The sequence below is a fragment of the Cladophialophora immunda genome (genome assembly GCF_000835495.1).
Source record: "Cladophialophora immunda strain CBS 83496 unplaced genomic scaffold supercont1.2, whole genome shotgun sequence".
In the NCBI taxonomy this organism is placed as follows: Eukaryota; Fungi; Ascomycota; class Eurotiomycetes; order Chaetothyriales; family Herpotrichiellaceae; genus Cladophialophora; species Cladophialophora immunda.
The window spans coordinates 4197906-4220219 of NW_015622542.1; the positions used below are offsets into that span (position 1 = coordinate 4197906).

The following is a 22314-nucleotide window of genomic DNA, read 5'->3' on the forward strand; positions in this document are numbered from 1 at the left end:
AGGCTGCTTAGGCCCTTGGCCACACTACTGGGTACGTTAACACACTATATCCGTCAGCAAGCGATCGATGTTCGGCGGATATGGCGGAGCCAACGCTGTCTGAGAACCGGTTCAAGTTGAAGGATCTTCTTGCTGTATGTCTGATTGTTGTTCCCTGGTCCGTCTCCTCTCCTTGCCTCGCCGAGCCTTCCTGGGTCCATCGACCAGAAAAATAAGAAAGGAGAATAGAGCCGTCCAGACCATCCCCTCTCCATTTACCCAGTCGGGTCCGTGGGAGGAGACAAATCCGCCCTCCATGACCACCACGAACTGCTCCCTGACGGACCAAAGCTCACTGACAATGCTCGCATTTGCAAAGTCCATAGCCACCATCCGCGGCGACCTCTCCAACATCACCGCCCCGCCATTCGTCCTCGACACCAAATCGACCGTCGAGCTGCCCTCGTTCTGGGCCGAGAGGCCCTCGACCTTCGTGGCCCCCGCGGCGGCAGACGACCCCGCTGAGCGGGCGTTGTTGGTGCTGAAATGGTTCCTCTCGTCCCTGCGGAATCAGCAGTACGGGGGCCGATCGCCGGTCGAGGGCGTGAAGAAGCCCATCAACGCCTTTCTCGGCGAGTTGTTTTTGGCCAGATGGGATGGCGACCAGGTCCAGGACCAGGACGGGGCTGCTGGGGACAGGATCGGGGTTACGAGGCTGGTCAGTGAGCAAGTCAGGTATGTTGAGGACAGTGATTTCTTTCTCTGCCCTCTCCCTGTTGGCTGGTTGTTCGTATCGGCACCACTCTCTGAGTTCTTGCCAGTCATCACCCGCCCGTCACGGCGTGTCGAGTCTGGAACGAGAAACACGGCGTCACGGTAAGCTTGCTCCCTGTCTGGTTCTTCCGTCTTCAGCGACTCCAAACACCCAAGGGACTGTTCGGCAACACTCACGTTCGTTCTCCTCCAGGCAGAGGGCTATACCCGCCAGGAGATCACCTTCAGCGGCAGCGTCAACATCCAGCAAATCGGGCACGCCACACTCCACCTCGCGCGCCACGACGAGACGTACCTGATCCCGCTGCCCGACATCAAAATCAAGGGCGTCCTGACTGGCTCCCCGTACCCGGAGTTGCAGGGCACGCACCACATCCCCAGCACGAGCGGGTACACTTCCATCATCGAGTTCAGCGGCAAGGGCCTCTTCTCCGGCTCGGACAGGAAGCACGGCTTCGAAGCCAGTGTATATCGCAATGCCGGGGAGGGCGAGGGCGGTGGCACTGCTGCTGATGATCCCATATACACCGTCTCCGGCCACTGGGACGGCCAATTCGTCATCCGCGATGCCAGGAGGCAGGAGAACGTCGTCGAGCTCGAGACATTCGACGTCACCACCGCGACGACCACGCCGCTTGTTACCGACCCCGTCGCGGAGCAGGATCCGTGGGAGTCCCGTCGTGCGTGGCGCGGCGTCCGCGAGGCCCTGCAGCGCGCGGACATGCAGGCCGCCGCGGACGCCAAGGCGAGAGTCGAGAACGGCCAGCGCGAGATGCGCAAGGCCGACGGCGAGGGCCGGGACTGGGAGCGCCTCTTCTTCGAGCCCGTGGCCCGTCTGGACGAGGTCGCCGCGTCGTTGGCCCAGAAGGTCGGACTCGCCCTCAGCCCCAACCCCGGGGACAAGGCCGCGGCGTGGAGGTTCCGGCGCAGGGACTGGGAAGGGGGGCGGTTCCGGAAGCCATATCATGGCGACCTGATGCCGGACAATTCGCACGCCGGGTCGGACAAGGGAGGAAGAGGTGGTGGTACAGTTGTGAACGGTGCCAATGGTGTTCCTGTTCCTCCCCCTGTCGCTGACCCGCAAACCACACATTCACACACCCACGCTGAGGAGGAGAGACATGTTCCGTTAAAGCAGTCAAAGTCAACGGCTCAGCCCGACGCCGCCACCACACCACCCAGGCCGACGTCTCCTGCAGCGGAGACCGGCACCCAAGTCGAAGCCGACACAAAGACCGAAACAACCTCCGGATCCAAGCCGGGCCGCGTCACCGGTCTTAATACCTCTTCCGCAGAACGAGAGATTCCAGCCCCGGCACCAGCTGAGAGGGAGACGGACGACAGTCTCGAACAAGAAGACATGACGGCGCGAGACAAGATCCAAGTCGAGGAGTTTCTCAGGGATAGGTATTCGAGCAGAGGGTGGTGAGGGGGAGAAAGACGACGACGACGACGACGACGAGAGCGTGGAATATTTATCGCATCTCATTAGCGGGAATGGATCAGGGCCGCAACTTCGACCGCAACTTCGTACAACCGCAACTTCGGCTAATGCTCGGTAGAAGATAACCCCACCAAATTTTGCCTGTGGCAGATTCTTCATGTCATAAATTCGTCTCTTTGTGCTATGCTAGACCTCGCCGCCGCTAGACCTCGCCGCCGCTAGACCTCGCCGCCGCTCTTTGTATAGCCAACCTTGGTGTTGATCTCTCAGTCATCCTGTGAATCAGGCAGGAAGCCTTGTTGCCTTGCCTCAACTAGCCTAGTAGTCCGTTTGCGGACTCGTTTAGCCCTGCCACTGCTACTGCCAGCGCCAATCGCAGGAGGTGCCGTTGATAGTGGTAGTTGGCCACGGACTAGTCCAGGAGAGTCCTCAGGCGAAGGACTGCGGCGCGGCCGTGGCCGATCTGGCGTCTGAGACACTAGGCGTGTTGGCCTAGTCGAGGTCGATAGCGGAGGGGTCTCTGGCACATTCTCTACCTCCTGTTCCCTAGTGTTTTCTATAGCAATCGGAGGTGGTCGATGTCTCTGTGGTACCTGAATAACGCTCTGGACACTAGGCGTAAATCGAAAGGTGTGCATAAACGCCTCTTGAGGCCGCCGATCGAGTGCCTCTTGATAGCGCTGTTCCTGCCTCTCCGCCTGGTGTTGCCTACGCTCCTGACGCTCGCCGATCTCGCTAGCGATTAAGGATCTCGCTGTCGCCTTGCCGTGTTCATGTCTCCTTATCCAGGTCTTCCTTGGAACTGGATCAGGCGCGCCAATAGGTATATCCTGGAGATCGCGGCGTCGTTCACCTAGGCGGATTAAGTCTCGTTCCATCTGTGCCTGTAATTGGTCTCGTTGTCTGTCAAATCGCGCTCTTTTAGTGTCCTTAAGACCCTGCCGAATCTGTTCGATCCTCCGTGAATTTATCATTGATTCTGTAGGTTCTGGACACGCTTCAATCTTGACGTTTGGATAGGTAGGAATCCAGGCTAGGGAGGTGATTTACGGCCCATCTAGCCACCACCGCGGATGTAGGAGCGTTCGAGGAATTAGCTGGCCAGTCTGCCAGGCGTATTCAAGGTAGTGCCTACAGGGTAGGAGGAACTGTTTCAGTAGAGGACAATGACAGGCGCCTAGATCAGTGCCTGAGGCCTTAAGTTGACAGAGGAATGACCACTCGATCGCAACCTGTTCAAGGGCATAATCGCTGACAGTAAATCGTAGGTATTGGAACGCCACGCCCTGGGCACCTCTTGGATAACTTGTAAGTGAGCGATCTCTAGATTCTACAACGTCCTTAATGACTCCCTTGACCGTTTAATAGAGACGTTTTATCGCTGTCTCAAGGTCTAATTAGCCGTTAGTTATCTGCGTAACTACGTTATGGTAGGACTCAGAGCGCTGGCTAGATCGATGGCCGAGATTTGGCAATTCTACTGTAAATAGCGCAATAACGCGATCTTCCTTATCACGCCATTCATCTAGATATCCTGGTTCTAGCAGTCGCGATCTTAGGTCAGTCCGTCTAGCCTTAAGTGCCTCTTGAGAGCCTGAATTGATATAGGCCCATGCGAGATCGGATAGACCTTCGACGTTGTCCTGCCCTTTGATCTAGTCTGCCTTGTGGCCCATCCTACGGAACTTCGCCTTCATCGCCTCAACGGCGTGCTAGGTGCAAATCTGGTGTCTCGCGGACGGAAAACTCTCACTTATCGACGAGATAATCGCCTTTACCTGATCTGAGATGATAACCGCAGGTGGAACGGCGTTCTCTAGTAAGTGTGACTTAAGGCTCTCCCAAAAGAAGGTATAGGAGGTATAGTTCTCACTCGGATAGAATGAGAACGCTATAGGAAAGGTCTTACCTATATTTAGTACACTAACTACCACGATTATAGGCATTCTCAGCCTATTTATATTGAAGGTTGCATCGATAATGTAGATAGATTCTATAACAAATCGAGAGGTCGCCTTAAGAAGGTTAGGGTGTGAGAACTAGATCTGTAGACACTTCCTACTGACAGTATAACTAGTTACGTTAACTACCTCCTCAAGCCGCGTTTCGTATATAAAGCCCTCAGTCTATAAGGTAAGAACTAGTCTATTGATAGTCCTATCGTCTTCCTTTGAGGCAGGCTTATATCTGACTAAATTATAGTACTCTTTCGACGTTAGGATAACACTAAATTCATCCGATCCTAGGATCCTACGACTAGTAGAGAATGGGATAGTATTGATCCGATGGAATCGCGCCTGAGCGATCGCCGCCTGGAACTCCGTAAGTCGCCCTCTATGGCGATGGAATATCAAAGGGTTATCGCTCAATAGGTGGCCTATATGCTGTAGAGACTTAATAGTAAGGATAAAGGCCTTAATTCCACTGTTCCGTTTACTAACTGACTTCCAGGACACACGGCAGGACCATTTACAGTTGGTGCCACGAATATGAGTTAATTCGCGTTTGCGATCTGAGACGATTACGCCATTCTTATCCCTCTCAACTTTATCCTTAAGGCTACGGTAGTTACGCGTCTCCTGGCCGTGGAAGATACAGTGGAAAGTACTACTAGGGACGCGTTTTGATCCACCTGCGCCTTTGACAATGTCGAAACCCTGGGATAGCGAGTATCTAACGAGGCGCCTGAGGCAATCGTCGATAGTATCAAAGGGCTCGTTGTCCACAGGATCGGCTAGCCATTCAACCGGCAGAGCGTTCACAGCCTTCTCAAGTGGCTGGCGGAGGTGGTCAGGACAGCCTGGCCTAGCGCGCCAGGCTGAGAACTGGCTAGGCATCGGACAAAACAGGCGGCGGCGAGGTCAGATTGCGATATTTACTCAATATTCGATTATATGCCTTGCAAAAACGAATGCCAGCAAAATTTGGTGGGCCAAGATTCTGCCGAGCATTAAGCGAAGTTACGGTTGTACGAAGTTGCGGTCGAAGTTGCGGCCCTGATCCATTCCCTCATTAGCGATTCGATTGCCGCTTTGGGCTCGCGGTACGTCTTAACTAGGTTTCTGGGCGGGCGTTGGAAATTGCCCTCTCTAATCCTACAACGGGGTATGTACTTGGCACAGAACAAGAGCCTTATGTTCAGGAGACATTGCATTGATTAGACCGGTCTTTCTCCCTAGACACCATACATACCCCGGCTGGACAACAATTAGAAATAAAATCCCGGCTCGCTTGCTAAGAAAGGACAACGACGATAACAAAACTTCTACTCCTGCTCCTGCTCCGGCACCTTGACGATCTCTCTGCACATCTTCAAGAACCTGTCGCGGTACTCGGGCGCCGCGGTGGTGATGCTCATGGGGCCCTTGTCATCGATCATCCTCCACGCGTTGATGAGCATGGTCATCGTCTTGGCGTGGACCTTGTGCTTGGCCCAGAAGAAATCCAGGATCACCGCGCGGAACAGCCACTTGTCGTCCTGGCTGGGCACCCCGGTCCGCCAGTCCGGCGGGTCGTCGAAGGGGTTCTGGTGGTCGTCGTCTGCGGGAGAGGAGGAGCTCTTGGGGATCCGCACCAGCATCAGGCTGTAGTCGACGGCGTTGTGCCTCGCCAGGAGCTCCGTGTCTTGCTCGAGGAGGTGGAAGAATTCCTCCGCCCGCTCGCGGCTGAGGAGCATCTTGTCGTCGAAGTGGTTGGCCAGTTTGGACTTGGTGGCCTCCGAGGCGAGCTTGCCGCCGGCGATGTCGCGCTCCGGGAAGAAGTACGACATGGGCTTCAGGTCGAAGGTCTGCCAGTCGGAATCTTCCTGCTGGCCGTGCAGCAGGTTCTCCATCACGAGATGGTAGGTCGGTGTAATCCCAAACAGGCCGCCGATGCTCGGGTAGCGCCACCCCAGGAAGTCGGTGATGCGGACGAGGAGCGACCTGGGGTGGGACTCCATGTGTGACACGTAGGGCTCCAGCAGGTCGTCGCGGAAGAAGGTGTGCTCTAAGCGGCGGGGGATGGACTTGATGAGGAATCGGTTATCTTTCGTGTTGAAGAATGTCTAGAACGTCCTTGTCAATGCTCAAATCTTGCGGTAGACGAATCTCTCACGCACCGAGCCCGAATAGCCCATGTCGCCTTTTGACACGAGGGAGTCCTTGTACCCGAAGCTGCTCCTGTATTCCTCGTCTGGCAGATGCCATGTCTGGTTCCGGAGCCTTTTGAACAACTCGGGACGCAGTCTGATCAACAGCAGGCCGTAGAGCGCGAAGAAGGTCTTGAGAGGGCGCCATAGTCTGAGTCGCTTCTCGGACGTGTCGTCTTGTTGGATGGCGAAGATGATTGAGCGCGAGATCTTCTTGTCCCGACGGCTGTCCATGGCTTGACAATTAAGCTTTCCACTCCTGAGAGACTGCTTGATATAACTGGGTGTGTTGGACGGGCCTGGATGCAGATTTTCAGGGCAAGATTGAACTTCCAAATGCAGTGACGTCAGTGACAGCATACAACGGAGAACATGAGGCTGCACTAATCCCCTTTGGAGGCACAAGGCTGAAAAGTATCGCCTGTGGTTGGTGCGAGGCGCAGCCTCATCCATGATTCGACGGAACGACTTACATGCGACCCGATGGGCCAAGGCAGTGACTGACTGACTACTAGACCTCACATCGCCTGCTGGGTCCCTGCAAGGCTGGATTTGCCGCGCCAACGCTCACTCCCCTACATCTGGATAGCCGGGGTACCTGGGCCCGGATCTCAGTTCTTCTAGACCTCGGTTCTTCGCTCGCCCTCCAACCCCACACCGGGCGGCAAGGCTCCCACATCAAATAGGTGGGAGCAGTACCAAGGCAAGAAGAAAGAGGGAGAATGCTCTACCAAAGCAAACGCTCTATCATACTGACTGCCCCGGAGTTGGACGATCCCCGATCTCTGGCTTTCTATTCGTTGGCATTTGGTTGAACGAAATTCACCCTACCTGGCACCAAGATCATGGCTAGAATATATCGCAACCCCGAGAAACCCATTCTTGATGTCCCGAAGCTGGACCTCTTGACACTGCTGTTTGGTAGCATTGCGCACGTCAATCATTGTTCAAAACATTACTGACTGCGATCCAGAGACCGAACACTCTGTGGCCCAGGACGACACCGTCTTGCATCAGGAGGCAGCGAACCCGTCGAATAAGATCACCAAGAAGGACCTTCTGAACCTCACTCAGCGGATCGCCCACGGTCTACGGCATCACTATGGCGTTGGTGCCAGTGGCCCCAACAAGGATGTCATCACGGTAATCAGCTATGGCCAACCCTTGGTACCAGCAGCATTTTATGGCACCATCGCTGCTGGCGGAGTGTATTCTGCCGCCAGTCCTTCGTCCACGGTAGCGGATCTGGCTCGACAGGTCACCGTCGGTACCAGTCGCCTCATTATCTGTGGATCGGAACACAAAGACGTGGCGACCCAAGCGGCGAAACAGTGCAACCTTCCATTGGAGAGAGTCCTGGTCCTGGATTCCAGTCCTTCGTGGAGCCTGACCAGTATAGATGGCCGGACCAATGTCCTCTCCGACCAGACTCTGAAGTGGGAGCGCATCACAGACCATGCGGCATTGAAGAAGAGTCTCATTGTGATCCTGTGGTCCTCCGGCACAACCGGCCTCCCCAAGGGCGTCATGATCTCCCACGAAAATCTCGTGCAAGAGGTAGTTGTGACATCGATGGCCGGAAGAGAATGGGCCGCGAAGCAGATTGAAGCCGGGAAGGAGCTCAAGCCATATCGGACTCTTGCTCACCTCCCCATCAGTCACATTGCCGGCTTGTTCGGGTATCTCGTGGCACCCTTCTATTCTGGCGGGTTGGTTGTGTGGATGCGCAAGTACGAGTGGAAGCAACTGTTGAAGTACGTGAAAGACTACGAAATCACCGCCTTATACACCGTCCCTTCCATATATCTCCGGATATCCAAGTCACCCGAGGTGCAGGACCACTTCAAGTCGCTCGATGCCGCCACAACCGGCGCGGCCCCAATGGACGGCGATTTGCAAACGGCTGCAAATGCGAAACTGGGTCAAGGCGAGACCTTTATCGGTCAGACGTGGGGTTTGAGCGAGACAACAGGCGCGGTGACAATGATGCCACGGGGGCAAAGTGATACGACGGGCAGCATTTCTCCGATCCTCCCCAATGTGGAACTCAGGTAAGAATTTCCGAGTTGGTTGGTTGTATTTGGGTTTCCCGCTCACTGCCGACGCAGAATGGTCGATGAGAACTACAACGACGTTGAGCCAGGTCAGGAAGGTGAGATGCTGGTTCGCAGTCCGCTCGTCACGCAAGGCTACTTCAACAACCCTCAAGCCACGAAAGAAGCGTTCCACGACGGCTGGTTCTGCACCGGCGACATTGGAATCTTGCGTAATGGCAAGTTCTATATCGTCGACAGAAAGAAGGTTCGTTTTGCACCCCAGCCAACACAGCCCAACCGAGCTGCAAAACTGCCAGTGCTGATGACGAGTTTTCCAGGAGCTCCTCAAATACAAGGGCCTCCAAGTAGCGCCCGCCGAGATCGAGAATTTGCTCTTCACGCACCCCAAGATCCAAGAAGCCGCCGTCGTCGGCGTCAACATGCCAGACGACCCCGGCACCGACCTCCCACGGGCGTACGTCGTTGCCGATCCCTCCGAAATCAGCGAGGAGGAGATCAAGGACTTTGTCAAGCAGCGCCTGGCGCCGTACAAGCAGCTGCGTGGAGGCGTGGTCTTTGTCAAGGAACTGCCAAAGAACGCCGTCGGGAAGTATCTGCGGAGGGAGCTGCGGGACCGGGCGAAGAGGGAGTTGGGACTGGTCAAACAGGCCAAATTATGAGGACGGGGAGGACCGTGCGGACGACAAAGTCCTGGGACCTGGATACAGATCTATACATAGTAACTATAGAACCCTCCGACAAGCGCATCTTCAAAGAACATCCTCCACCTACTACATAGTACTATGTAACACACGGCATAGTAGTAGTAGTATTACTTACTGTAGTACTAGTCTACAAGCAAAATAGGGCCGAAAATACAGAGTACTCCCAAATCTAGTACAAGTTGCACGATGCTACAGTGTCATGTTGCGGACATCTGTTGTCCTACTAGTACATCGCTTTCAGCATCAACCCCTTCTCTCCTTCACACATAATGGTCCCGTCCTCATCTCAAGGGAACTTAAAGTTGTTGAGGTTGATAAAAACTTGAACTTTCTGACATCATGGTCAGGGCGGGCTCACTCAGAGATCTCCTGTTCGGGCGGGGGCTCTCCTGCCCGTCTCTGCTCACTCGCTCTGGGATAGGAGGACGAAATTCGCATCGAGTCTTCGACAACAGCCCGAGGGCCGACTGAGGTGAGCTTAATGTTGCCAGTTTTAGAGAAGCTGCCCCGGACTGATATGGCAAGTCGGCTTCGGTTCGGTCCTCCTGTACACCTGTCTGTACGGGTGGACTCGCCTGAATATTTAACAGCAAAAAGATTATCCTAGTCATTGGAGCAGGAGCGTCAACAAAGTATACTATAGTATATCTACACTAGTGCTGTGGTGTTACATAGTAAAGTTGTAAGTAGTACTATCTGGATTGAAGTTGGTGGACGAAACGAGGCACCAAATGTGCCGAACTTGGTCTAGCTGCGTTTTGGGTTGCTCTTTCCCAAAACGGTTCCCTTGTTATTTGGTGCTCCAAGTTGTGACAGAAGGGGATGAGCGAAGAGCAGGTTGCTCTCCTGACAATGTTTCCATTCTGGTAGTCCTCCTAGTCATTCTAACACTACTGCTGGTAACTCTTGAGAATGTTTGATGAAGCTGCTACGATTGATCAAGCCAGCTATGCGTTGTACCCCCGTGACGGCCTTCACAGTCACTTGCGCCTAGGTGGTACTACTACCTCACCACCACATAGCATTTGCGGTACTTGTCCAAGCGTTTCCTCAGCACTGACTTGGATTTACGTGACTCAGCCGGGCATATTTTGAAGGGGTTCAAGTTTACCTCGGAGACCCTGCCTGGTCCACGGGCAACTTCTGCTGCAATCATCGGAGTGAGCTTCAACCCATGGGTAGGGTGCTGCATCAGTGCTACCAGTACTAAACCTATCAATCTTCCCCACCACTCGGAGTCTCTTGGTATTCTACTATTAACTATAGTACTACTACTACTTATATCGTACCACTCAGAGTCCCCTTTCCTAGAATACTACTTTGTAGTTGTAGATCGCGAGGGGATGAATGAGTGAATGAATGGTCCCCGACTCGGCCTCTCCGATCGGCGGCTCCACGTGACGTGACCTCCGATGCGGAGGCCAAATGCCTCGTGCCGAAGCAGAAGAATGGCAAAAGATTGCAGATGTGTTTGCGGACTCGCTTCCTTCACATGGGTCTCAGACGCATTGACACCCTGTAGGCGGTGCGGCTGTCTAGATAAAAAGGAACTTGATAGTCCAGCGAGGTCAATGAAAAACTTGACAAGTAGAAGTCACTATTATACTTGTGTACGTAGTATATAATATTCTGGAAGCACCGCAGATTTGGTACTTCAAGTACTGCCTTTGTCTCATTCATCTTCACAAGACTGGTAGTAGCACTAGACACGCGCGATCGTCATGAACGGACATACCAGTGTTGACACTCACGCCAACGGCAACACCCCACCCTCGAGTCCAACGCCTGGCAGACGCCTTCGACAACTGCTGGAAACCAGTAAGGACATAATCGTGGCTCCCGGAGTATACGACGGCTTCAGCGCCAGGGTTGCCCTGGATGTGGGATTCGACTGCCTCTATATGGTACATGACATCTGTTGCCCGCGATCCTCTTCTTTCTCTCTAACTGCCGTGTTCAGACAGGAGCAGGAACCTGTGCGTCGAAGCTAGGACAGCCGGATCTGGGCCTTGCAACCCTCAATGACATGCGAGAGCACGCTGAAATGATCGCCAATCTCGACCCGACCGTCCCTCTCGTCGCCGACGCCGACACCGGGTACGGAGGCCCAAACAACATCGCAAGAACAGTTGAGCAGTACCACCGTTCAGGCGTTGCGGCCTTGCACATCGAGGACCAGATTCAGACCAAGCGCTGTGGGCACCTTGCGGGAAAAGAGGTCGTCAGCATTGATACCTTTGCGCAGCGTATCGCCGCCGCCACACAAGCGCGAGAAAGAATCGGTTCCGATATCGTCATCATTGCCCGGACGGATGCTCTGCAGACACATGGCTTCGACGAAGCTACCCAGCGGCTGAAGGCTGCGGTCGCTGCAGGAGCGGACGTCGCATTTCTTGAAGGCATAACTTCGAAGGAGGAAGCCAGGACCATATGCCAGGTTCTCGCGCCCACACCTGTCCTCCTGAACATGGTTGAGAACGGGGCCACGCCGTCGTGGACGACGGAAGAAGCGCAAGAGCTTGGATTCCGCATCATCATCTTCCCGTTCCTCGCGATTGCACCTGCGTATTATGCGATGCGTGACGCTTTCGAGCGTGTCAAGAAGACAGGGCGGACCGGAGTCCCTGGTGATTTCACTCCAAAGAAGCTGTTTTCTATCGTGGGTCTGGAACGAGCTACCGCAATCGATGCTGCAGCAGGCGGCAGTCTTTACAGCAAAGTGTAGATAAGGATCTAGCCATGCTGGCAGGCAGAGGCTGTGATGCGCCTGTCCGAACCAAGACCACGGCGCATTTGGAGTGACGCTAAGCTCTCAAATGGATATGTTATATACAGCTTCAAGGCAGTTCTAGTGACGTCTATGTCGAGTTAGACCAGTATCACAATTGTAATCCATTTGCTACACGGAAAGCCAACCTACCATGCAGACCAACACCACCCCTAATCCGGTACCAACGTACCCAGCTGGTAGTAAAAGGAAGACTCTCCGGAAAGTGGCACTTTCGTACAAACAAACGGTGTTTGGCGATCGTACTTGTTTGGTAGGGGGCCAATTTGGCCGCCTGATGGCGGACGTATGATGAGCACTGAGCAGCCGACTTCACTGAACCCCGATGTCTTGCCGACGACTACGCAAACCAGTCCATTTGAAGATCATCCAAGTATATGCCATTCAACTCCGTCAGGTCAAAGGCGTTGTCAAAGCCTTCGCTGAGGCCGGCGGTTGCAGCCGCATCTGTTCGAAATCAGCCCCTCACTTCTTCCAACAAGGGGAGGCGTGTTACCATTGTTGAGATCTTGCGACTCGGCGCTTTCGACTTCGGTACGAAACTGCTCCCGCCATCTCCACAGCGAGTCGTATACAACGCTCATACTCATTCGACTTCTGACCTTCAACTGAAGTCCATCGATACCGCTGCCACCAAGAATAGACGGATTTGGATGCGTCCAGAGGTAGGCGAGCACATCGCTGAGTCTCCCTGGCAGGTCATTATTGGCCACTGACATTTTCCTCAGTGCTGAGACGGAAAAATTGATGAGCTTTTTCCCCAAACCTGCGTCAATAATCGCAGCAAAGTAATCGTTCTTCACAACTTTGAGCAAAATGAAGGCTGCGCAGAGGAAGGCTTCGTAGCAGAACAGTGGACAGAATTGCAAGAACCCGTGGGATTGGCTGTCTCGGTCACGAACATGTTCGATCATCGCTGTCGCGGTGGAATAGAGCGTTATGATACGTTCTAGATAGCCTAGAGCTGGCGGGTCATCGAGAAGATAGAATGCGTGGAGGTGGAGCTTGACAACGTGGAGGTAGAATGCGGTGTTGGCTGAATTCGCTAGTCAGAAGGCCTGCTTGATTATTCATAGACCACATCAAGTCTGCCGCTCACCTGTAGTCCAGACCCTGCTGTTTTCCAGGTCGACGATCTCCTGCTTGAAAATCGTATACAGAGGGACCCTCTCCCGCGTTGATAAAAGCCCGGTCGGGTCCGAAGCATTCGAGGTGAGTGCTTGGGATATCCTGTTGCACGTCGAAGCACATCTCAAATGAGCGTGCAAATCTTCATCTATCCAGGAACCCTCGAGCGAAGACGCGACGATCGACCAGTCACAAAGTTGCGCCGGAGTGGGAAGTCCGACCCCAAAGCTTATGCTACAGCACATTAGCCGATTCTCATCAGGATTCAATACAAAGGGTATACCTTTGGGTGACGACGTTGCCAGCAATCCATGCCCGTTGCCGCTCCTCAATCTCGCGAGGACTGAGCTTAACGCGGAACTTGGTGAAATCAAGCGGGCTTCTGGGCCGGTGGAGGCCCATCTGAATGCTAAGCTGTATTATCATCCCCGAGAGCATGTAAGTCGGGTCAGTTGTGCTGCTGCTCGTCGGGAAGGGCCAGGTGCATAGAAGGACCAAGCTCTGGATCACACCGAGGGAATGTGGAATTGTCTGCAGGGACTTCCACAAGAGATCTGTCACCGCTCGAGCGAGCCTCGTCAAGAGAGTGGGGTCTGACTGATATCGACGAGATGCGACGGAAATTATGGACCAGAATAGCAGAGTCGAATTATCGTAGTATTGGGCGGGAGAAACTCCCGGGTCAAGAAATGGTAGATATGCATGGTAATGCGAGAAATAACTTGGAAAGTTATTAGTCTGTCCTTGAACCTGAAAAGCAGAGAGACATACATGCGGAACAGGTCATTTATCACATCTGAGGAGAGTTCAATGTCGCGTAAATTCCGCGACGCGATCACCTTTCCCCTGCTGGTGGAACCACTATCGAGTAGACCGCTCTTTGGGATTGTGGTTGCTCCTGGCAAGCACGATCCATCAGGAGAGTCTGGAGACATTCCACCAGGTACCGTCGTCGAGAAAATCCGGTTCGTCAGAGGGTCTGATAAGTCCTCGGGGTCCTCGTTTGCGCTTCTGTCTTTGTCGCCATGAAGACCGACCCCTTCAGCAAGGGAGAGCGCTGCAGGGTCTGGGACAGCAGGGGCAGCCGAGTCCGTAACAACATTGCCTTCATAGACGGACAACTGGCGCTTGAGTTTGTTTATTTCTTGCTCCAACTCGGCGGATATCCTACCACGTGGATGAGGGTCAGCCACGCGCCATTCTGAACCCCCAACTCTTGCCAGTCATACTTCCGCTTCCGCGTCCTCTTGAACGTATCGTCTACTCTGCAGTCCAGCTCCAGCCTTTGACAGCGCGAACAGGCATTTGACGAAGGAGTGTCGAGCTTCGTTAACTCACACCTCAACTGAAGACGTTAGTTATCGTCCTGGTACGGGGACAAAATGCTCCAGCTCACCTTCTGCTGTCTGCAATTGTTGCACGCTTTCGGCTTCAGGCCATTGGTACGCGTTTGTCTCTCGACACTGTCGGGCCGTTCGTGAGAGTTGTCTTCCGCTGCGACGGAAACTTCTGGACCCTGCTGATGGGCCGGCATCATCGGAGAGGCTTTGCGAAGTTGCAACCGCGCATCTTGACTTCCCCGGTCGCCGCAATCCGATGACAACGCTGCGCTAAACGCAAAGATGGGGAAGTGGAAGTGTGGGGAGAGCGCGAGTTGGTGAGGCTGCGATGGAGGCCTCGGGTCAAGGGAAGGTCGGCCGATTCAATATCCAGCGAGGCTGAATGGCGCAAGGCTGTGGGTCCCCTTCCCCTTTTCGACCTTCAGCGGATGTCGAGCTCGTTTGATTCATAAATATTCCGGCTACTGACCATCATATACGAACGACCGATCAAGTGACTTCAATCTCGACTGTATGTACATGATTCCTTCGCCCGATCATGGGCTGGGAGACGCCAGCCTTGTCTGTCGCCCTCGCAATCAATTTGTATTTCCCAGGTGTGGATATCGAGACCTTCGCATGGAATAACTGCCATTCAAATTCACTCCGCGCTGTCAATGCGACATCGGTTCCAGGTAGCCAACACTCACCGCCATCGGTGCTGACATCGACCTGGCTGATTTCCTCGCAGCCCCAAGCGCGACCTCGGATTTCAATATCTGGTCCTTGCAATACTGCTCCGGGCTCCGGCCTGACGATCATGGAATTGGGCTCAACCAGCCACACCGGCCGCGTTCTCTGTCCGTTCGGGTCGGTCGGATCGATCTCATTGTAAAATGTCGTGGTGAACGGCCCGACCGCGCGATGATCCTGTAGCGAGAGCCGACACAGCCACTTTGTGCTATTCGTGCCAAAGTATCCAGGTACAACCATCCTTACCGGTCCGCCTCGATTCTTGCCCAGTGGCTCGTTGTTCATTTCGTAGGCAATCAAAACCTCGGAGCCCAGCGCCTTCTCCAGAGGAAGGTCCTTTTCATATCGGTCCGCGGAAACCCCGGCAAATGAACCCGACTCCAGTCCTTGCGACCACACATATCTTGCTTCGGGCTTGGGCCTGGCGAGCCTGAGCATGTCTGCGAGCTTGACGCCAGTCCATCTGATGTTCCCAATCCTCCACAACGCGTGGATTGGAGGGGCGATGGGACTTCCGTAGCATTCATGGAAAGCGGTGACGGTGGACGCGGGCATGCTTTTCAGCTGCGCGAAGGATACGCAGAATGGTCGCTCCACCAGTCCGTCCACCACTAGCTTCCATTTACTCTCATCTACAACCGCAGCACCCATGTGGATGGTTTGAAACAGTTGGGATTCATCTGTGAGCTCGGCATCCAGTTCGTGTGGCTTAGGAGGGTGTCGTATAAGAAACCCGGCCGGGTCGATAGCTGTGAGAGCCTCGCGCTCCGACCCATCGCTCTCACTCAGGGCTGCTGGAAGGAAGCTGACGTACTTCAAGTACGTACTCTCGAGGTCGGCGTCCATCTACCGCGAGAGATTGTAGCGTACGAGTTTACGTCCTTGGTGTCAGTGGAGTCCTTTGCTAGTCCTCTGCAGCCTCTCAAGTTCACGTAGCCCGCGGCCAACCTAGTGATTAGGCCTTCCGATCGCGTTCGACAGATTGTGGGTTGATCTCTTGGTGGCGCCTAGGGCGGTAACACCAGGAAGCCTCGACAACGCGGAGGCGACGCGGAGCCGTTGGATGATGGATGCTAGTCGACCTCGGTATCGGCCGTGCGGGAATCCACTTGGCCACACGCCGCGAGCGCAGGAGGCCTCACCAGCCTGGCAAGCAGGGCCTTAGGCTGACCATAAATGCGACAGAGGGTGCAAGGTGCTCCCCCCAAATTCGAGACTCGGTTTAACGCGCAGTTGTGCTTCGGGCGGCAATGGCTAGGCCGAAACTGACCCTGTACTTCGACCTGCACAGCCCATACTCGTACTTGGCATTCTACGTTATCAAGGTTGGTATCCCATCCACAGCCTCGTGAGAAGTATGGAAAAGCCAGTCTGGCTGGCACTGACATGGCCTGACAGAATTCACCCGTGTTCAAAGCTTGCGACATAACATATACCCCCGTTCTGCTCGTGGCATATATAAATGCTGTCGGGTTGAAGCCACCTTGGAGCAGTCCTAGTATGTGGCCAACCTATGCCCGTCCTTGTTCGTGGCCCAGCCGCATGGGCTTAATCTAACCCGGTATCAGACAAGGTGAATTGGATGCATACAGATGTTGCTAGATGGTGTCGAGAATTCAACGTCCCCTGGAACCCAGGCTTGCCGGCGAATTATCCATTCAAGGCAACCACGTTGAAGGTGACCATTCGCCCACAGCTTCTTACTCGCTTCACATGCTGAGTCTTCAAACAGGTGCAAAGGGCCCTGGTGGCATGTTCCCTCGAATGCCCTGATCGATATCCGGATGTGTTAAGCGAGCTGTATCATGCATTTTGGTGTGAGAAAAAGGGTGTTCAGCTATCCGAAGTCCACGAACCCATTATTGCTCAGGTGGTCGGTAGTGAACTCGCCGCAAAGATCCTGCACAGGGTACGTAAAGCCAGTGCCGTGACCTGACAAAGGATGTTGACCAACTTCTCGACAGAGCACCTCTGAGGAGGTCAAGTCCCTCCTGAAACAGAATACCGAAATCGCGATTGCTAGTGGGTCTCCAGGTCTTCCCTGGATAAAAGCTGTAACTGGAGAAGGGCAGGAGGAGTTCTTTTGGGGTTTCGATCATCTTGGACAGGTGGTGAGGTTTCTGGGCCTTCGGAAGCTCAGTGGGTCGCATCTGTGATATGCCAAATGCCTTCACTTTTTGGAATGTGTACTTTTATAGGAGATCTGCCGTCCATCGCTCGCGCGCCGCGACTTTATTTGCTCGCCAGAACCTGGCTACAGTTTCGACCCCGTCTCCTTTGCAGCGAGCTCCCTCAGCTGCCGCCTCAATATCTTTCCTGACTGGGAGAGAGGTCAGTAAATGTCATGGATCTATGCGGGTAATAGATATTTTGTGTACTCACAGGGTTTTTGGGAATAGCATCAACAAAGGCCGCACCTCCTGTGAGGTGCTTGATTGTGGACACTCGAGCCTTGACGAAATCCACCACATCCTTCTCAGTGATCCGAGAGCCCGGTGCTCGCACAACATAAGCGCGTGGCCGTTCGTCATCCGTCGTCCTAGAGACATTTCTGTCAGCAGAAGTTCGATATGTATGCAGTCACGTACATACGTCTTAACACCAATCACTGCAGCGTCCACGATCTCGTTGTGTTCGAGAAGAAGAGCTTCGAGTTCGGCTGGCGCTACTGCGACACCCTTGACTTTGATCAATTCCTGGTCCGAGTTAGTAGAGTGACTAACACGAGAACCATTGGAGAATTAGTGCCCTTGCCACTCACCTTCTTGCGATCAACCATGTACCACTTTCCAGCCTCGTCTCGATATGCTATGTCGCCGGTCTTTAGCCAGCCACTGCTGATAGTTTCGGCAGTGGCTTTGGGATTGCGCCAATATCCCTTCATTGCATTCGGAGACCGGATCCAGAATTCTCCTGTCTCGCCCGGCCGCATTTCTTCCTCGCCGTTCTCTTTGACCACCATTGCTTCTGATCCGGGGACTAACTCGCCGATTGATATTGACGACGGGCCCAAGCTCTCGCGTTCGTCCCAGCACAGCGTGATTGCTGGTGTTCTGGTGTCAAGACTGTCAGCACAGTTCGTACTACGAAACAGATCCCTCCACTTACTCTGACATTCCCCAAGCTTGGCGCACTCTGACTCTACCATTCCAGAGCTCCTCGAACTGTTGCGTTACTTCCATACCGATTGGCGCCGCACCAGCCACCACCTTTCTGATGCTGCTGATATCGCAGGTGCCGTCGCGAACCGAAGGGTGTTTGGCCATTGCAACCAACATCGGGGGCACGAGCACCAGTTCCGTGATTTCGAACCTTTGAATGTGATCTAGAAAATCTGCCAGGCTGAATCGTTCCATCAAGTACGTCTCGAGACCCCACTTTGGCGCTGTGAAGGTATAGTAGCACAACCCAAGTGCATGGTACATTGGAACCGCACACAATGTCCGCCGAGCGACAACAGTGGGATCGGACATCGAGATTGTTTTGAGTTGAAGCATATTCGCGATCAAACTTCTATGGGAGAGCTCAACGCCTTTAGGAAGGCCGGTAGTGCCTGAAGAATAAATCAGGATTGCAGTGCGCTCAGAAAACACCTCAGTATTGCGCTCTTCCCAGACAAACTTTCGACCAACTTCAGGCTTTGCGAGCAATTCACTCCAATGGTGGACTTTGGCGTTGGGAACTGGCGGTCCCTCTATCGTGTGGTCCACAGGCACCTCGGAAAATAGAAAGATGCGTTTCTTGTCAAAGCCGACGAGATCAGCGGCTTCCAGGGCTCTTTCTATGCAGCTCTCCGCTGCGAGGACGATTCGTGGACTGGAGTCTTTGAGCTGGTGCGCGAGTTCACGCGCGGTATAGGCTGGATTCGCGCTGTTGTAGATGGCCCCGGCCATCAAAGCACCCATAACAACAACAGGGTAGAAGATGCTGTTAGGGGAAAACAAGAGAACGCGATCCCCATTGTCAAGTCCTGCGGATTGGACGCCCGCAGCAAATCTCTTCGACCATTCGCGGTAGGTATGGAGAGTGAGAAAGTGGGTGTCGGGCCGTTTTGCGTCGATGATGATTTTATTAGTGGTGTTGATGCTGGAGGACGAAGAACCAAACATGAATGTCGGGACTGACAGTGCTGGCGGTGTCAATTGCCATCTTGATTTGTAGGGCATGTTGAAGTACTTAGATCGAGTTGCTTTGGCTCGGCGTCGTCTGTAGATCAAAGGGTTGGGGTGGTTCCGGTATCTGAGTGTTTACGCAAATAGGGAGAGCGACAGGACGCGAACGCAGCGAAATATATGATCGCTCGTATGGCCTGCAAGTCATTATGGTCGCCAACATTGAATGTAAACCCCGAAATGGTGGCTGACCATAATGGGGGTGGCGAGAGGGATCCAGATCGAGGCCACCTACGGTCGCGGATCCACAAGCACGAAGCTCGGTGCGGCTGACGTCGGAGCCGCAGTCCAGTCTGTAGCCAGACGATCGACATGGAATCGAGGCCTCAACAGTGGCGTCCACTTGGCACACCCCTTGCCAGATACACGGAGTAAATTCAGGCGTACTGTCCACTGTTGACTGGATTATGCCGTGAGAAAATCCATTGCCTCGAATGCCTTCGACCAAGTGTTTCGTGGAAAATTTCAGAGTGACCTCAAAAAGGTCATCACGACAGGTTGTCCACGTCTTCGTGTGACCAGCAATCCATCAGGATGTCACCATATTGCTGCATCAGCCTCTGCAGCGCCGGCCTCGCGGTAATCGCTCCAGATACAGTAGAGTCGAGCGTCAACAGGCATGTGAGCAAAGGCTTCATATTGGCAACCCATTCCGAATCTGGGCTCATGTCGGGAAACAGCGTCGAAGTCAAGTCGCCTTGCTGCCCTGCTGATAGGTTTAAGTCGATGGTATGCTCGATTGCTTTGGACAAGGCCAGGACCACCAGGACCGTGTTTGCATGATGTGAGATGAAGTGCATCTTTGCTTGGACACTGTTGATGAGTCTGAATTCGCCCATGGCCGATACGTCCACAATTCGCTGTGCTATTGTGAGAAGAGACGTAACTGCATCTCGCTGGTAAGATAGCGCTTTTTCCAGCAGGGGCTGTCTCTCCGCGACAGGAAGAATATTCGATGCGCCATGAAGCTGCTCTACGAGTAACAGAGTAGCTAGGCTCCAAAACAACAACATAAACGCTGAAATGCCAGATAGTCAGCCTCAAGTCTCGTCAGAAGGGGATTGGTTATTCACCCGAGGCTAGTTTGGATTTCTCAGACAGTAAGTAGAAAGAGATAGAGCAATGCTGCAGCCATGAGCCATAGATCAAGGCAAACTCATCGTTGATGCCCACGGCTACTGTGACCGCACTCCTCAACGTAGGTATGTTGTATGCTGCGGCGCCAGTTAAAAGAATCTGCCTCAGGTTAATGGTCCCCCTGAAAACACGAAAAAGGTCCCCTGCGGCATTCTGGCAATGCTTAGGAACTTCCTGGTCAAATACGGTCGGTTGCTGCCATTCTGGGGGCAAGTGACCACTCAAAAGGGTTCCTGATGTTGTCGTTAACCATTACAGCAGTGTCAACCTCTGCTATGGTCCTTACCTTTTGACCTCGGGGGGGCGTCCTCCAACATACAAGGTCGCTCGTGGAGCACGGAATCTATCGTGTCGCGCAAATAGCCGTACCAGCGCATAATACCCACAGAGGATTGAAGGAGGAATCGATAAATTGATTGCCTGCCCAGATGCTCACAATAGCCTTCCACTAGACTCTGTAGCTCTCCCATTTGGCGCAAAGCATCATCTAGAAGGCAGATCGGAGTGTCTTCGTAAGCGGAAATTGACGATGCTTCTGGTGGTACGCTCGTCATCAGAAAGAGGAAGACCGAGTAAAGCTTGACAAAGGACCTATTTTCCCTCGACGAAACCAGATGAGAGTGTGCATTGAACCAGGCGGCGGTGAAGACGTGTTGACTGTTGGTACTCCGATCACCAGGTAAAGGGTCTGATGTCGAGCACTGACTTGCGCCCTGGGGGTTGTCGAAGAACCGTGCTAGCGGACCATCTGCTTGTCGAGATGGCGCAAACTGGAGAGCAAATGCCTGCAGGACTGCGATCAAGGTACGCTCATTCTCATTGCGTGTTTTCTGATCAATGACATTGCTGTAGAGGGCGCCAAAGTTGTCCAAAAATCGAGCCACTCCAATCATGGTAACCTTATTGATCTGACTCGCCAGTCTCTCCGGTGCCATATTAGCGTGAATCTGGGAGCCGTTAGTGTCTAGTGCAGCTTTCTTCCATGACGGCGTCAACATGTTGCCCACAGATTGGCCAGCACTAATATCCAAGGTCGATGGATTTGACTGATCGGGATCAAATGAATATTTGTATGATCCGGCGAATAGATTACAGTTGTAATCCAGGTATCGTATTGCAATCCCAGACATCATGGAATTGTAAACCTCACCGAGACTTTGATTTATTCGCTGTGTCTCAACACTGGAGTTGAGCAGGTGGATTGGACTGCCCCGCCAAAGCCCAAGCGACGAGTTTCTCCGGGCGAACAAGTCATTGGGTGATTTGGGGAGTGTCTGGTACTGGCTGCTTGAGTGCTGAGTGGTCGATGGCGATGTGCTGCTGCTTTGATATTGCTCTGTGGCCGCGGCCTCGGTGGTGAACACCTGGCGGTCCAAGCTGGTCCATTCCGACACCAGATTGCCCATGAACATATCGACATCGAGGAAACCGGTATATGGAATCCCACTCCAGAGTTCATTCTGCGCGGTCCCTTGGGTGGAGTCCACCAGCACCGGATCCGCGGGCAAAGGAACAATGACCTGCTTTTCGGGTCTGGAGGTGGCAGGAGCGATAGGCTGTTCCTGTACATATGGGACTGCTTGCTTGGTCTTGTTCTTCTTCTGATTGATTCGGGAATTGACAAAATCAAACGTGCAGTTATGCCCGAGGTGAATGCAGTTCAGACAGCTGTTGGGGGACCCGGGTTTGACCCCGTCCGGAAACGCACATCGTCGTTTCGAACGCCGGCAAGGATCACACGACGAATTCTGCTTCCGCACTGTAGGAGCAGGCCCCATGAGGATTTGCGGAACTTGAGAAGCGGTGCCGTGAGCCATCATGGGCAGCCAGAGAAGCAACAATATTAAAGCAATCGACTTGTGCCACCATGCGTCTGGGAAATTGTTCAAGACGTGGCGGTCCTGGCGACGGCAGACATAGGAGTCGTCGC

General features: G+C 53.7%; 8 protein-coding genes across 10 annotated transcripts; 3 read left to right on the plus strand and 5 right to left on the minus strand.

The window, feature by feature from the left end:
• Positions 1-295: 295 nt before the first annotated feature.
• PV07_03740 (uncharacterized protein) lies at positions 296-2182 on the plus strand (the record flags this gene model as incomplete). Its single annotated transcript, XM_016390493.1, has 3 exons — positions 296-714; positions 801-855; positions 947-2182. 3 exons carry the CDS (start codon positions 296-298, stop codon positions 2180-2182), a joined length of 1710 nt encoding a protein of 569 aa, XP_016252395.1.
• Positions 2183-5360: 3178 nt separating this feature from the next.
• PV07_03741 (uncharacterized protein) lies at positions 5361-6629 on the minus strand. The gene is made up of 2 exons (XM_016390494.1): positions 6297-6629; positions 5361-6242 (listed from the first exon to the last, which is right to left on the minus strand). Exons 1-2 carry the CDS (start codon positions 6558-6560, stop codon positions 5463-5465), a joined length of 1044 nt encoding a protein of 347 aa, XP_016252396.1. The 5' UTR covers positions 6561-6629; the 3' UTR covers positions 5361-5462.
• Positions 6630-7161: 532 nt separating this feature from the next.
• Positions 7162-9042, plus strand: PV07_03742 (uncharacterized protein; the record flags this gene model as incomplete). The annotated part of the gene is made up of 4 exons (XM_016390495.1): positions 7162-7247; positions 7300-8377; positions 8435-8627; positions 8701-9042. Exons 1-4 carry the CDS (start codon positions 7172-7174, stop codon positions 9040-9042), a joined length of 1689 nt encoding a protein of 562 aa, XP_016252397.1. The 5' UTR covers positions 7162-7171.
• Positions 9043-10808: 1766 nt separating this feature from the next.
• Positions 10809-11812, plus strand: PV07_03743 (uncharacterized protein; the record flags this gene model as incomplete). The annotated part of the gene is made up of 2 exons (XM_016390496.1): positions 10809-10991; positions 11048-11812. 2 exons carry the CDS (start codon positions 10809-10811, stop codon positions 11810-11812), a joined length of 948 nt encoding a protein of 315 aa, XP_016252398.1.
• Positions 11471-14613, minus strand: PV07_03744. Of its 3 annotated transcripts, XM_016390498.1 has the most exons (8): positions 14400-14613; positions 14233-14348; positions 13775-14170; positions 13287-13724; positions 12975-13237; positions 12372-12911; positions 12008-12322; positions 11471-11945 (listed from the first exon to the last, which is right to left on the minus strand). In XM_016390498.1, the coding sequence occupies exons 1-7, from the start codon at positions 14538-14540 to the stop codon at positions 12216-12218; spliced, it is 2001 nt and encodes a 666-aa protein (XP_016252400.1). In that variant the 5' UTR covers positions 14541-14613; the 3' UTR covers positions 11471-11945; positions 12008-12215. The 3 variants fall into 3 exon arrangements, with proteins under 3 accessions (XP_016252400.1, XP_016252399.1, XP_016252401.1); XM_016390497.1 differs by having other exon boundaries at positions 11471-12322; XM_016390499.1 differs by having other exon boundaries at positions 13775-14348.
• Positions 14614-14832: 219 nt separating this feature from the next.
• Positions 14833-15921, minus strand: PV07_03745 (uncharacterized protein; the record flags this gene model as incomplete). The annotated part of the gene is made up of 1 exon (XM_016390500.1): positions 14833-15921. One exon carries the CDS (start codon positions 15919-15921, stop codon positions 14833-14835), a length of 1089 nt encoding a protein of 362 aa, XP_016252402.1.
• A 1134-nt stretch (positions 15922-17055) lies between these two features.
• On the minus strand, positions 17056-19460 carry PV07_03746 (uncharacterized protein). Its single transcript, XM_016390501.1, has 5 exons — positions 18184-19460; positions 17837-18128; positions 17668-17771; positions 17458-17614; positions 17056-17395 (listed from the first exon to the last, which is right to left on the minus strand). Exons 1-5 carry the CDS (start codon positions 19239-19241, stop codon positions 17330-17332), a joined length of 1677 nt encoding a protein of 558 aa, XP_016252403.1. The 5' UTR covers positions 19242-19460; the 3' UTR covers positions 17056-17329.
• Positions 19461-19735: 275 nt separating this feature from the next.
• On the minus strand, positions 19736-22201 carry PV07_03747 (uncharacterized protein; the record flags this gene model as incomplete). Its single annotated transcript, XM_016390502.1, has 3 exons — positions 19736-20265; positions 20321-20617; positions 20671-22201. 3 exons carry the CDS (start codon positions 22199-22201, stop codon positions 19736-19738), a joined length of 2358 nt encoding a protein of 785 aa, XP_016252404.1.
• Positions 22202-22314: the final 113 nt, after the last annotated feature.

Coding starts and splice junctions, on each gene's coding strand:
- PV07_03741 (XM_016390494.1), bottom strand. CDS start 6,560: ATGGACAGCCGTCGGGACAAGAAGATCTCGCGCTCAATCATCTTCGCC. Junction 6,243..6,296: donor ACATGGGCTATTCGGGCTCG/GTGCGTGAGAGA, acceptor AGGACGTTCTAG/ACATTCTTCAACACGAAAGA.
- PV07_03744 (XM_016390498.1), bottom strand. CDS start 14,540: ATGATGCCGGCCCATCAGCAGGGTCCAGAAGTTTCCGTCGCAGCGGAA. Junction 14,171..14,232: donor AAGAGGACGCGGAAGCGGAA/GTATGACTGGCA, acceptor TCCACGTGGTAG/GATATCCGCCGAGTTGGAGC. Junction 12,912..12,974: donor CAGCAGGGTCTGGACTACAG/GTGAGCGGCAGA, acceptor TAGCGAATTCAG/CCAACACCGCATTCTACCTC.
- PV07_03746 (XM_016390501.1), bottom strand. CDS start 19,241: ATGCCCTACAAATCAAGATGGCAATTGACACCGCCAGCACTGTCAGTC. Junction 17,772..17,836: donor ACATGGTTGATCGCAAGAAG/GTGAGTGGCAAG, acceptor AACTCGGACCAG/GAATTGATCAAAGTCAAGGG. Junction 17,615..17,667: donor GCAGTGATTGGTGTTAAGAC/GTATGTACGTGA, acceptor AAATGTCTCTAG/GACGACGGATGACGAACGGC.